The sequence below is a fragment of the Corylus avellana genome, chromosome 9, assembly GCF_965113065.1.
Source record: "Corylus avellana chromosome 9, dhCorAvel1.hap1.2, whole genome shotgun sequence".
NCBI classification, from domain to species: Eukaryota; Viridiplantae; Streptophyta; class Magnoliopsida; order Fagales; family Betulaceae; genus Corylus; species Corylus avellana.
In genome coordinates, this window is record NC_142498.1 from 22735142 (window position 1) to 22749362 (window position 14221).

Sequence of the window (14221 nt, forward strand, 5' to 3'; positions counted from 1 at the left end):
GTCTCCCTTTTTCATTGAACCACAATAAAAGCACTGCCATTTTTTCTCGAATATATTGTGACATTTGGCGAGGTTATCCTACTCCTTCACACACAGGTGCCCATTATTTTTTGACTGTTGTTGATGATTATTCACGCAACACTTGGGTATATCTTATGCGTTTCAAATCTGAAACTTATTCCTGCTTAAAGCATTTTTGCCTTCTCATCAAAAATCAATTTTCCTGCCCAGTTAGACACATCCGAACTGACAATGGGCAAGAATTTCTATCACATCGCATCCAACAATTCTTCCACGATGAAGGTATAATTCATGAGCGCACTTGTGTGGAAACGCCCCAACAAAATGGAGTTGCAGAGCGTAAGCATCGACACCTACTCAATGTTGCACGGTGTTTACGCTTCCAAGCCCATCTTCCCATCTCTTTTTGGGGTGAGTGTATTTTGACTGCCACATATCTCATCAATAGAATCACCTCCCCTAGCCTTGGAAACAAATCCCCCCATGAACTCCTTTTCAATACCTCTCCCGAATATCATCATCTTCGGGTGTTTGGCTGCCTTTGCTATGCACAATCCCTTCGTTCATCTCGCGACAAATTCTCACCCCGTGCCTCCAAATGTATCTTCCTTGGTTATCCGTTTGGCCATAAAGCATACTGAGTATATGATCTAACTACTAAGAAAATCTTTATATCTCGAGATGTAACTTTCGTTGAGAATGTTTTCCCATTCCAACATCATTCTCCTTCTCCAAGTGCACCTGTTATCCCTTTACCCTCTATGGATCTTTCTCTCCCTAACCCATCTACTCCAACCACTTCAACATTCATTTCTGCTCCTAGTCCCACCGACCCAATTGACTCATCTTGTCCTCTTACCCCTTCTGTGCCTTCACCCACACCACCACCTCCTGCCCCTTCACCCCCACTACCACCCATCCCCACTCGGCCTCAACGCACAATCTCCCGACCTACCTATTTGAAGGATTTTATTTGTGCGCCTCTACCTAACAAGTCCATCACGACTTCCCCTCATCAGCACTCGGCAGGTATGGTCCATTCTCTGTCTCATTTTCTTTCATATGATCGTTTTCACCCCAAACACTTGGCTTTTTTATCTGCTTTGTCTCACCATAAAGATCCCATCAATTATACACAAGCGGTCCAACACTCACATTGGCGGGATGCCATGGCTTCTGAAATTCAAGCCTTGGAGGCAAATCATACTTGGACACTTCAAGCCTTACCATCTGGCAAACGACCCATCGGCTGTAAATGGGTCTTCAAGACCAAGCTTCGAGCAGATGGCACCATTGAAAGGTACAAAGCCCGCCTTGTGGCTAAAGGCTATACTCAAATTGAAGGGCTCGATTATCATGATACCTTTGCACCTGTTGCCAAGCTTGTCACTGTTCGTTGTGTCCTTGCCGTTGCTGCAGCCCGTCATTGGTCTCTCCATCAACTGGATGTTCATAATGCTTTCCTGCATGGAGACCTTGATGAAGAGGTCTACATGACCCTTCCACCCGGTTTTTGCAAGAAGGGGGAGAATCGAGTTTGTCGTCTCAACAAATCACTTTACGGGCTTAAACAAGCCTCTCGCAATTGGTTTTCCAAATTTTCTTCTGTCCTTGTTGCGGCTGGTTTTCAACAATCTCCAGCTGACCACTCTCTATTCACTAAGTCACAAGGCCCTTCTTTAACAATAGTTCTTGTCTATGTCGATGACATCTTGGTGGCTGGTAATAATCTGGATTCTATTGGCAAACTCAAAGACTTCTTAGCCCAAAAGTTTCGCATCAAAGATCTTGGCACTTTAAAATATTTCTTGGGCCTCGAAGTTGCTCGATCACCAACCGGTATCTTTCTTAATCAACGAAAATATGCTTTGGATATTCTCAGTGACAGTGGTCATCTTGGTGCTCGGCCAGGTACCTTTCCAATGGAGCAAAATCTCAAGCTTACACATGAAGAAGGTACTCCCCTACTTGATCCTAGCCCTTATCGGCGTCTTGTGGGCCGTTTGCTTTATCTCACTATCACTAGGCCCGACATTGTGTATTCCGTCAACATTTTGAGTCAATTTATGCATCAACCACGCCAGCCACACTACGATGCTGCCATCAGAGTTCTCCGCTATATCAAATCATCCCCTGGCAAAGGTATTTTTTTCCCTACTGATTGTGACTTCCAAGTTTATGGTTACTCAGACTCAGATTGGGCGAGTTGCCCCATCACTCGTCGATCCACCACCGGCTATTTTACTACACTTGGCAATAGCCCTCTCTCATGGAGAACCAAGAAGCAAACCACTGTCTCCCGCTCTTCCGCAGAAGCTGAATACCGCGCTATGGCAGCAACCACTTGTGAACTCCTTTGGCTCAAGATGCTTCTTCAATCTCTCGGGGTTCCTCATTCTCAACCCATGAAGCTCTTTTGTGACAATAAAGCAGCCCTTCACATTGCTGCCAACCCCGTTTTTCACGAACGAACGAAGCATATCGACATTGATTGCCACCTTGTCCGTGAAAAACTCTGTGCTAAGATCATCTCTACAGCTCACGTCCCTGCTAGCCATCAGCTTGCCGATATTTTCACTAAAGCTTTGGGCCGTGACAACTTCCTTAGTTTCCTTAGCAAGTTGGGCATTACGGATCTTCATGCACCAACTTGAGGGGGAGTATTGAGATATGATTTGATTCCTTGAAATTCCTCCCTTGATTATCTACCATTTATTTCTCTTAATTAGTTCCCATGTATATAGAAGCACACCTGTATGTCATTATTAGATTTTATATTTGAATTGTATTTTCCTTTTCTTAGTCCATAGTTTATGGGATTTTGTCCCCCTTAATGTACTATAAAACATAGCTCAAAGATGCAGAATTATATATGAGAATTCATTCTCTTTTCATGTCTTTGTTCAATCTTGTTCCAAGTTATAATTCTTAACATCGTAAGAGCAATAGAAAAGGAACATCATTCCAGTTTGCATTAAATTGAAGTTCTTTGTCATCACGTAATAAACAATTTTAGAAAAGATAGAGAATGAGCAATTAAATTCATTGATTAATTCATCAAGAGAATCATGACTTGATAATATTTTTATTTTCTGCCAATCAAAAGAGTGAACTATTCGAATGAAAATAAGACTAAAAGGAAATGAGTAAATACCACACTGCGAAAAATATCAGTTTTAGTGACTTGCATTTGGTAACGTGTCAAGGGTCAAACACATCACTAATGGGATGGTGACGTGGGTCACACGTCACAGGGCACTAATCCACCTGTCTAGAATTGGATTTGGTGACTTGCCAATTTTGCACACATCACCAATTGGTGACGTGTGGAAAGTCACACGTCACTCTCCAATATGGTGACGTGTGCAAGTTTGGCAGGTCACCAATTGGGTTGACGTGCCAACCTTGCCACGTCACCCCAATTGGTAACCTACCGCACCTGCCACGTCACCAAAATTGGTGTCGTGCTAAAACTTGCCAAGTCACCAAACTTGGCAACGTGGCACTATAATGGCATGTCACTAAATTTTGTATTTAAAAAAAAAAAAATTTACTCCCCGTATTTATTTTTTGAATTTGTTTGGGTCGTTTTACCCAAATTATATGAGGCATTTTACCTGAAAATCCATTACAAATAATCAAAAATATTCATCAACTAAACATCAAATATAATCCAAATAATCCATTGCAAAAACTATACATCAACAATGTATCAAACTATCCATCATCAGTACTATACATCAACAATGTTCATATCCATGTACAAAAGCAAAAACGTATGGAAAAACTACATAAAAGCAATAGTACGTACAATTGATTGATCTTGACCGCTTTGCATCTCTGCAACAATTGCAAATGATAAAACCAACCATTAGCAAGCATGATAACATCTTATCAAGTCTAAGTCACTAATCAAAGAGCAAAACGTTAATGTATACGCAAGTTATTGTAATCAACAGCTTCGGGTTCATAAACGGTGCCTAAACCACAACTCTAACCTATCTACACTACCAACCTATATAATATATAATTGGATCCATACCAAACATAACATATAGTTAACAAACTGTAACCATAGCAAACATGACAAATTTGAAATTGTAGTTTTTGAGTTGTACTCATATGATTACATAAGTGTAGTGATGCACATATACTTATGGTTATGCTGATTCACGGGACGGCTTTGAATTCCGGAGTGTGGGTTCAGTTGCATATTCGTTTTCAAAGTCTACTATTACCTCTCTTACACATATTACGTTGCAACTGTGTTATATATATGCATATTTGGTTTGAGGCTACATACAATGTGATCGTGCACATGTTATATATATATATATATATATATATATATATATATGATATGATCAATTACATAAATGAGAAGTGATTCACATGATCATGTTATTAAAACAAAAAAACCTGAAAGTATATTGCGTTACCTGGTCGGCTCCCAACTGAGGATCTCACCCTGAGACGGTCTGGGGACTTAGTGTCTAGCACAGCATGAAGTTGAGTCGTCCCAGTACTCGCCTGCATCATGGACTCAAGTTGACGAAAACGGGCCTCATATGCAGCCAGCCGCGCATCCATCTGTGTAGTCAACTCTGCTCGCCATGTAGCCATCTCTTCCCTGTGTTTTTCCCGCTTAACTTCTAGTGCTTTTTGAATTAGTTGTTCCATCTCCTCCTGTCGAGTGTTCTGTGAGCGTGATCCAGAAGGCCTATAATATGAGTGGATGGTGCCGTGTATTGGTAGAATGTATGGTCCAACCCCTCGAACCTGGCCAATATATTCTTGCTTATTGCCCATAGCCTGCGCATATGCGTCGTCCGGTGCCTAACATGCCGTCCCCTCTGTGACACTCGAGGTTGCCACAGTGTCATTTGGCACCTTCATTCTTTCTTGTACGATATATAGAAAGTTAAAAAATATGGGAGTGTTAACCCTAAACCCTAAATATACAAATAATAAGCAAGATCATATTAGGTAGCATACCACTCTCTCCTGAACATGTTGATTGGGGTAGGTACCCTTTTTCTTTGTATTGGTCTTTATGCACAATTTTGCCCATGTAGGAGCCATGCCCTCACGGACGGTCTACAAAAACAAATAGCATAAATAAATGTTTACGTATATAGTACAATCTTTATATATATATATATATATATGGTAACGTGCCTTTCATACCATATCATGGGAAGTATTGGCGAAGCTCCTCAAGACGGTTGTGTGTTGCATTTTATTCAACGAAGCTCCTCCAGTAGATTAGAAAATTGAATCCTTGATCAATAGATTAAACCGAACTTCCGTCTGCGACTCCCTAAGCATTGTAGCCAACGTTGGACAATGTATCACTTCCACAGATTTCAAAGTGCTCAATCTCAACAGTTCTGGTAGGCTAGTAAAGCAACAACAACACTGGATAACCAAATGCTTAAGGCTTGGCATTGCACCAACCTCCTGTTCCCATTTTTCAATTGATAAACTGTACAATTTGAGAAATTGGAGTTGAGGAAACGAATTTGCAATGACATTAATGTTTTTATCAGATAAACCACGATCTGCATCTTCTAGTTTCAGAATCCGAAGATTGGGAAGCTGTCCCAGCACTGTAACGCATCCAACTTTTAAGACAACACCCTCTAAGGTTAGCTTGGTGATTCTCCTTGGAATTGAATTCAGATAACAGGTGAATCTCAATATTCCGCTAGTCCTAATTTTCAATATTTCAAGATGAGCTAAATGGTGGAGGCTTGGAATAGAAACTACTTCTTTGTCATTATCACGATACTTCTTCTCCATAATTTGTATTTTCAATTTCCTAACATTAGGAAACTTTTCCAGTATGGCAGGGAACCTATGGTTTTGAGGATTATAATAAATTGTTGGGCCAGAAAGGACTTGGAGGCTCCCTAGAGCTTCTTCTGAATCGCAAGGTTCAAATGAATATTCCACATTAAATACCAGATACAGATTTCTTAAACGTTTCAGTTTAAATAGCCCTTTCGGCAAACATTGCTTGCCCTTATTGCCCTCTACGTAAAGAGTCTCTAGATTCCTAAGCTCGACAATGGAATCTGGAAAAATAGTTGCAGAATTAGAGAATTCTATCGTCAAGTACCTCAAATGGATAAATTTTGCTACGCTTTTGTGTACTACTGGAGTTGCTACTCTCTGAACATTAAGCACACGAAGAAATTTGAAGTTCTTTTGGACCCACGTCAAGGCAACATTGTTATTCAAGGCGTCAGCAAAGAAGAACAAAGAACGGGCGCTTGTAGTGACAGAGGGGTATGCAGTAATGTATTGCTTAGCATTGTTAACTTGGATGGATACTCTGCGGTAATTGTTCGGGAACAGACGGTTATATGAATGAACTGCAAGAAACGTCTCTTCTGCACTCTCCAACAAACAGAGTTCTCGCAAAAGATCATGGATACGACATGTTCTTATTCCTGCATCTGACCTCCTGCTAGCCACTTGGATCAAGCTTCGATCAATGAGCTCCTCCAAGTAGATTTCAGCAACATCCTCCAAATATCTATGGCCAATGTCTTGTATGAAACCCTCTGCTACCCATAAGTGCATCAATCGCCTTACTGGGATCTCGAAGTCTTCTGGGTACATACCAAAATACAAAAAGCATTGTTTCAAGCGTCGGGGCAGATCCGTGTAGCTTAAGGATAGTATTTTTTGGCATATAACAGTATCCTCTTCATGAGTAAGGAAACTAGTTACATGATCAACATATTTCGACCATGTGCGGAATGACTTCTCCTTCTTTGCTAAAAGGCCCGCAAATACCACAATCGAAAGGGGTAAGCCCTTACAACCTTCTGCGATTCGTCTTCCTGGAGTTTCTAATTCAGGAGGACAAATTCCTTTTTGAAACACCTTTTTCCTAAAGAGTTCCCAGCTATCATCTTGATTAAGAAGTGGGAGAAGGTAGGGAGGAGTATTGCTTGCATGTAAAGCCACTTCTCTATTCCGGCTAGTGATCAATATTCTGCTTCCATAGGAACTATTAGGAAAAGCAAATCTTACCTTACTCCATACATCAGTTGTCCAGACGTCGTCCATGACTATTAGGTATCTCTTTTCTTTCAAATATTCAAACAACCCCTTCTTTAACTCATCAACACTCTTGCCTTCAAGTTCAATTCCCAACTCCTTTAAAATTTTAAGCAACAGCTCCATGGTTCCAAAATCTTGAGATACACACACCCATACATAGTAGTCAAAGTGCCCCTTGACACGAAGTGTATTGTATATTTTTCTGGCAAGAGTGGTCTTGCCCAACCCGCCCATTCCAATGATTGAAATGACATCCAGCTCAGGATCCCCTTCAGTAAGTTGGTTCTCCAATGTCGTTGAGTCATGAACAAAACCCACCACGTCATCTTCCTCGACTTCTCTCCTAATTGTGTCCATTGCCTCCTCCTCGAATGCATTTACAGTAGATTCAACTCTTTCAATGCCGTACCTTTCGTAATTGTCGTAGATTTCTTTGATTCTCTCTTTGATGACTACTATCTTACTTCCAACATCTCGAATCATCAATGCGTAAGAAGGGTAATCAACTATCCTCATTGTCGTGCACTTCTTTCTGTGTTCCGCGACCTTGAGAATGTAATCGTCGATCACATCCTCAGCCTCGTAAGCTACATCCCTGATTTGCCGGACTAGCTCCTTCACCATTTTATTGTTCCGTTTCCCCTCGGAGTTCTCCAGGAAGATATTTATTAGCCTCAGCTCCGCATGAAGTGAATTGACTCTATCCTCCACTCCAGCAAGGAAATTTGCTTCGTCTTTGAGTAGACCGGTCAAGTACCGTATGAGGTTAGTGACAACGTCGTCGAGTATAGAGCCCATATTTGCTTATCTTCTCTCCCTTAAAATCTCTGACAAACCCACAAGTTTGTGTTTTTCCCGGGCCTAGAAGGCCTGTGAAGGATGAAAGGAAAGAGATCCACAATCGGTAAAAGACGACTGTTTAGGGTGGTAGTGATATAAGGAGGGAAGGGATATGAGGAAAGAATCTGACTGCAAATTTGTTGTTGTAAGCTGTTTTCTGCAGGCTGTGTTTTGGTGGTTTGTTTGTAGTTTTGTGTTGCTTTCTCTGAGAGTTGTCTCTGGTTTGGGAGGTTTTGTTATGTTGGTATTTTTTGGTTGACTACTTTTTCTGCAGTTTTGTTGTACTGCAATTTGGTTTTAGTTTGGTTGGTTAGGCCTTTGTGAATGTGAGGCTGTGTTTTAGCCTGTTGGCCGGGCATGTATTTGGTGCTATTTTGGAGTTTTGATTTTGTGCTTTTAACGAAGTTGCTTATTCTGGGCAAGTGCTCCGTGATTTGCAGATTCTTTTTCTTTTGCTTTTTCTAAAGTAAATGAATTATTTCATGCCACATGCATTTGTCACTTGCCACTTCCTGAAAAAAAAAAAAAAAAAAAAAAAAAAAGAATTTGCTTTTTCTAAAGTCGTATGTTATTCTCTGCCAACAGCTGCACGTTTTCTGCCTACATGCAGACAGGTGGGCGAGGTTGGGCATGCCCACCTCAGTTTTGAAGTTCCTTTTTTTTTATTATTAAATATGCTTTAAATTGTGAATTTGGGTCAAAAGTTATTATATTGGTCACTTTTTTTATTATTATTAAATTTGCTTTAAATTGTGAATTTGGGTCAAAAGTTATTATATTGGTCACTTTTTTTTTATTATTAAATAGGCTTTAAATTTTGAATTTGGGTCAAAAGTTATTATATTGGTCACTTTTTTTTTTTTTATTAAATATGCTTTAAATTGTGAATTTGGGTCAAAAGTTATTATATTGGTCACGGGCCCATTAAAAAGAAGTTCAAAGTTTGGTTTTGGACCATAAAAAATAGTCCAAAAATTTTAAGTTTTACAACGCTTACATTTGTGTTGTGTGATGTTTATTTTTGATAAATCTTATTAATACACTTTATATTCAGTAATTAAATTGAAAATCGAATTATATTGAAAAATAATTATTTTTTATTTTATTTATTTTTTCTTAACATTAGATGAATACTAATTTTATTTTTTGATATATTAATTTAATCTTTAATTTTAATATATTTCTTATCAATTATTTGGTCTCTTATTTAAATATATTTTTAATTTATACTTTGGCCCCTATTGATAAAAAGTTTTAGTTCTGTCCTCCGAATAATAGTCTGCTTTATTCTGCTCACTGCTGCGTGGGTTCTCCTAATTCATCTTTATCAGAATCAAAAGATAAGACGAGGGCTCTAGGGCTTTTGTCCTTACTTTGTTTGAAAATCACTTTGTGATTGTGTGGCTCTCATTGTGAGCACCAGGTCGTTAAAACTTGTATCAAATTCCCTCTCACCATCTTAACTTTTAAGAATCGAAGGTCATTATACATATAACCTTTGACCTTTGACTTTTGACTTTTTTACAAGTCTCCAACATCGAACATTTGGCGTGCATGATCACTATATAACCACATGTTAAATAACACTACTTATTCATTTAATTTAGGTTTAGATTTTTATTTTGTAAATGTCCTGGTCGCACTTGATCCTCATGGATAATCTTGAATAGAAGTTTGCCTAGTAAAAGTCTGCAAGACAACACGTGTAAAACAAACACACGGAGTTGTCATTTATTTTTACTTGTTTTACTATCCTAATTACATCTCAATTCTCAAAAGTAAAGTTCACGCGCGTGGAGACCTTTCATTCCTCTTGATAGCAATGTCACCAGCGGGTAATCATTTAAACTGACTAAATAGATAATGTCTTGTCTTTGAACAAGAGAAGGGTCCAAGGGAAATAATTTTTGTTTCTTTAGAAGTTAGTAAGACAGCAGATATATACACAAAAGTTGTATTTGGGCCTCGACCCATAGTTGTTTTGGAAACCTAGATGCTAATGTTAATTGGTGCACCATAATCTCTTGGGCCTCATCTTTTGACCTTATACAAATGCCCGCTTAAAAATTCTAGGATTATGCATAAAACAACCAAAAATGGGATCGAAAGTGTAAATTAATAATGCTCTTTAACATCAGCAGATCATCCTACTAAAATCGTAGCAACTAGTCAATTTCTCCTAAACACTTATAATTTTTTCTCTCTCAGCAGACTCTTGTTTTCTTTTCTTTTAGTGATCAAATTTAGGTCTTATTGTAGAGCACGTGAAAAAAGTTCTCTACCAAAGATTGTCTCACATGAAACTATTTTAATACTAAAGTTATCAACTATGCTCAAATGAATGAAAATTGCCAATTTACTTTTTTTTTTAAAAAAAAAAAAAAAAAAAAAAATTACTCCAGGGCATGGTTCGTTATATGTCTTATACGGTTTACTTGTTGTTATGTTCATTTTTTATAAAAAAAAAAAAATAAAAAAAAATAAAAAAAATTAACAGAGAATAAAAAATTATTTTAAAAAAAATGATTTACTTTGGCACGAATAAATCTAAGTTCTATTTTCAGGTTTATTTAGTGGAAGGCCCTTCGCAGAATGTAAAACAAAGAAGAAAATAAAAAAACTAAGGAAACAAAAGTAGTTTTCAAAGTCGTGAGTAGAAATGACTAGATGCTTGAAACCAATTATTGAAAGATATTGAAACTTGAAACAAACCAACCAGAAAACAAAGACCATGCAGGGGGCAGCTATCCACTCATGTAACTCATAATAGCAATTGAAGAGGACAACCTTGAGTAAGAGCAATAGAAAGCAACACCATTGAAGTTATCTGTCATCACGTCATAAACAATTTTAGAAAAGACAGAGTGAGCATTTCAATTAATTGATAAATTTACTAAGAAAATCCTGTCTTTATGATTTTTTTTTTTTTTTTTTTTTTTGCAGCAAATTTACATATTCGAATGAAAAATAGAAGTAGAAAGGAAAAGACTAAAGAGAGAATACCTGCACGCAGGCAATCTCAGTCCTTGATCACGAAGCATTGTAGGCAATGTTGGACTCTGTATCACCTCCACAGATCGCAAAGTGTTCAAACTCAATAGATCTGGTGAGCTTTTAAATTGATCGCAACACTAGATAATCAAATGCCCAAGGATTGGCATTGCACCTCTCTCTCTTGTTTCCATTCTTCATTTCTCAATTTACTCAATTTGAGGAGTTGGAGTTGAGGAAACGAATCTGCAATGACGTGAATACTAATACAAGATAGATTATAATTTTCTTCCAATTTCAGTATCTGTAGATTGAAAAGCTTGATCTCCCAGCATTTTCACACCGCCACCAACTTTTAAGACAACACCTGTTAAGGTTAGTTTGGTTGGTGATTCTCAATAGGAATGTATTCGGATTTTCAGGCAGCATTCCGAAATTCTGAAATTTCAATATTTCAATATGAGCTAAATGGTCAAGGCTTGGAAAAGAAACTACTACTTCTTTGGCTTCACGCTTCTCCTTCCACATCCATGAGGCTTGAATTAGAATTTTCAATTTCCTAACGTTAGGAAACTTGTCTAGTATGATAGGGAAACTTTTCCAGTATCATTTTTGGTTTTTTTTTTAAAAAAAAAAATAATATAACTTTTAAAATCATTATTTGATTAAAATTCAATAATAAGGGGAACAACTTCTGAAGTGCCGTTATGAAGAAGGACATCAAAATCACAATTCGTTGCTTGATGCCAAGAAGCATGCTTAAAAACCACATTGAATGAGGCCGGTTCATGCTCATCACGCATACAATGTATAAGGATATGTGTCATCTCAACTTTTATTACATAGTTTCCCGAAAGGAAAACATAGACCTATATATCCTGGATTTGTATATGACTGTAACTATTAATTAGTAAGTTCAACTGTGAAACAACAATGTCAATATTTTGGCTGAAAGTAAAAGATGGTGAGATGAGACCACAAAAAAAAAACAAGAGTGAAATATAAAAGAAAACATAAAAAAATCATTTACTTAGACAAAATACATAAGTTGATTAAAAAAAAAAATGTAAAGCATGAAAGGTGGTGTGAGACTAAATTGTCTAAAATGGAGAAAGAATATCTTTATTTCATTTAAAATTGAGATAAGTCGATTAATACAAATATAAGGGGTAAAATTGAAATAGACAGTATCATATTCCATCATAATCATCATGGCACTGATTCGGTGATCCCTCAATCATCAATAGTTCAATACTATTACTCTTTTTGTTGCAATACTAAACTCGTAATCTACAGCATTTTGGGCCTTTTGTTGGCCTAGCTGGATAGCCCGGTCCTTTGAGGATGAGATGCAAGGGCAACCTATTAAAGAATACTTCTTATCCATTTAATTCATCGAGGTTTGGACTAAAAATTATAGGTGGGCCTGATTAGAGTCTTCAAATGGCCCATGAAATGATGATGTTTTTTAAGCCGGTATGACAACACGCAAAAGAGTTGTATTTGGTCAGCCTTGGTGCATATATAGTTTGTTTGGAACCTTAGGTGCAAATGTTAATTAGATGCACCAAAATCTATTGAGCCTCATCTTTTGTGCTTTTAAAAATGTCCCCTTAAAAAATTTAGGATTTGTAAGTATAAAACAATAAAAAATGAGATCAAAAGTGTAAATTAATAATGCTCTTAACATAAGTTGATATTCCTACTAAAATTCCAACTACGAGTCAATTTCCCACACAACAGATTCTTTTATTGTCTTTTGTTTTCTTTTTCTTTTAGTGATCAAATTTAGGTCTTATAGTAGAACACGTGAAAAATAAGTTTCTCTATCAAAGAGTACTGTCTCACATGAAACTAGTTTAATACTCAAACTATCAATTATGCTCAAATTAATAAATGAAAAATGTTAATTCGTAAACATTTTTTTTTTTCCATAGTTTCAGTCAGTCTTATCCGGTTATCTTTAATCTTGTCCACAGTCATTAACCAATGGTCTCAATTTGAAGTTTCAAAGCAAAAACCAATCAATCTTCAATTTTGTCCATGCGTTGAGTTGAACAATAAGGGGAGAAACATCTTTAATCTTGTCCACATCGTTAGCCAATGGTCTCAATTTGAAGTTTCAATGCAAAAACCAATCAATCTTCAATTTTGTCCATGAGTTGAACAATAAGGGGAGAAACATCTTTAATCTTGTCCACAATCATTAACCAATGGTCTCAATTTGAAGTTTCAAAGCAAAAACCAATCAATCTTCAATTTTGACCATGCGTTGAGTTGAACAATAAGGGGAGAAACCATTGTTTAACCCATCAAATCATGAGCCCCTTTACAATACTTTTGTAGTTCTTTTGACTGTGTTTGGCAATAAAATGAAAAAAATGAAGTATAATGATATTGTAGCAGATTTGATTGATATAAGAGAAAAAAATAAGAATGTTTTGTATAAAAAAAAATGAAAAAATTTGTTTTGTAGTAATTTTTTTATTTGAATAGTAATAAAAAGTGATTAACGTGATATAAAAAATAAAAATATTAAAATTAATTTTAAGAAATTTTTTTTAAATTTTTGAATCCAGTCCGATCCGACACTTTGCCAAACATAGCCTTTTTTATCGGTTAGAAAATTTTTGAATGGGACATTTATATGTATATCTTAAACTGTTTACTTGTTGTTATGGTCATTTAAAAATTTGTTAATATCCAAAAGAGAAAATAAAAATTATTTTTGAATATATAAATAATTCATTTTGGCATCAATAAATTTAAGTTCTATTTTCAGGGTTTTATTTAGTGGAAGGCCCTTCGTAAAATATAAAACAAAGAAGAACATAAAAAATAAATAAATAAAACTAAGGAAACAAATATAGTTTTCAAAGTTATCACTAAAAAATACTAAAACTTGAAACCAATTAAAGACAGTGAAATTTGAAACCAACCAACCAGAAAAGAAAGACCATGGGGCAGCTATTCTGATCCACGCATGTAACTCATAATAGCAATTGAAGAGGACAACCTCATAAGAGCAATAGAAAGGAGCACCAATTCAGTTTCCATTGAAGTTCTCTGAGAAATGATTTGTATATATATATATATTCATATTTTTCTCATCTTATCTTATAAATTAATCATTTAATTTGTGAACTTATGTGGACCTTACATAAGTCAATAGTAAACTCCACAAATTTAGTACTTGATTTATTGAATTTGTAAGAGAATATAAGACAAAATATGAGCAAATTATTGACACTAATCACTCATACCTACAAAAAAAAAAAAATGAAATACAACTCTT

General features: G+C 36.5%; 1 protein-coding gene across 1 annotated transcript; it reads right to left on the bottom strand.

Moving 5' to 3' along the window:
- Positions 1 to 5286: 5286 nt before the first annotated feature.
- On the bottom strand, positions 5287 to 7893 carry LOC148583927 (disease resistance protein RPP13-like). The gene has a single exon (XM_088510827.1). The coding sequence runs from the start codon at positions 7891 to 7893 to the stop codon at positions 5287 to 5289; it is 2607 nt and encodes an 868-aa protein (XP_088366953.1).
- Positions 7894 to 14221: the final 6328 nt, after the last annotated feature.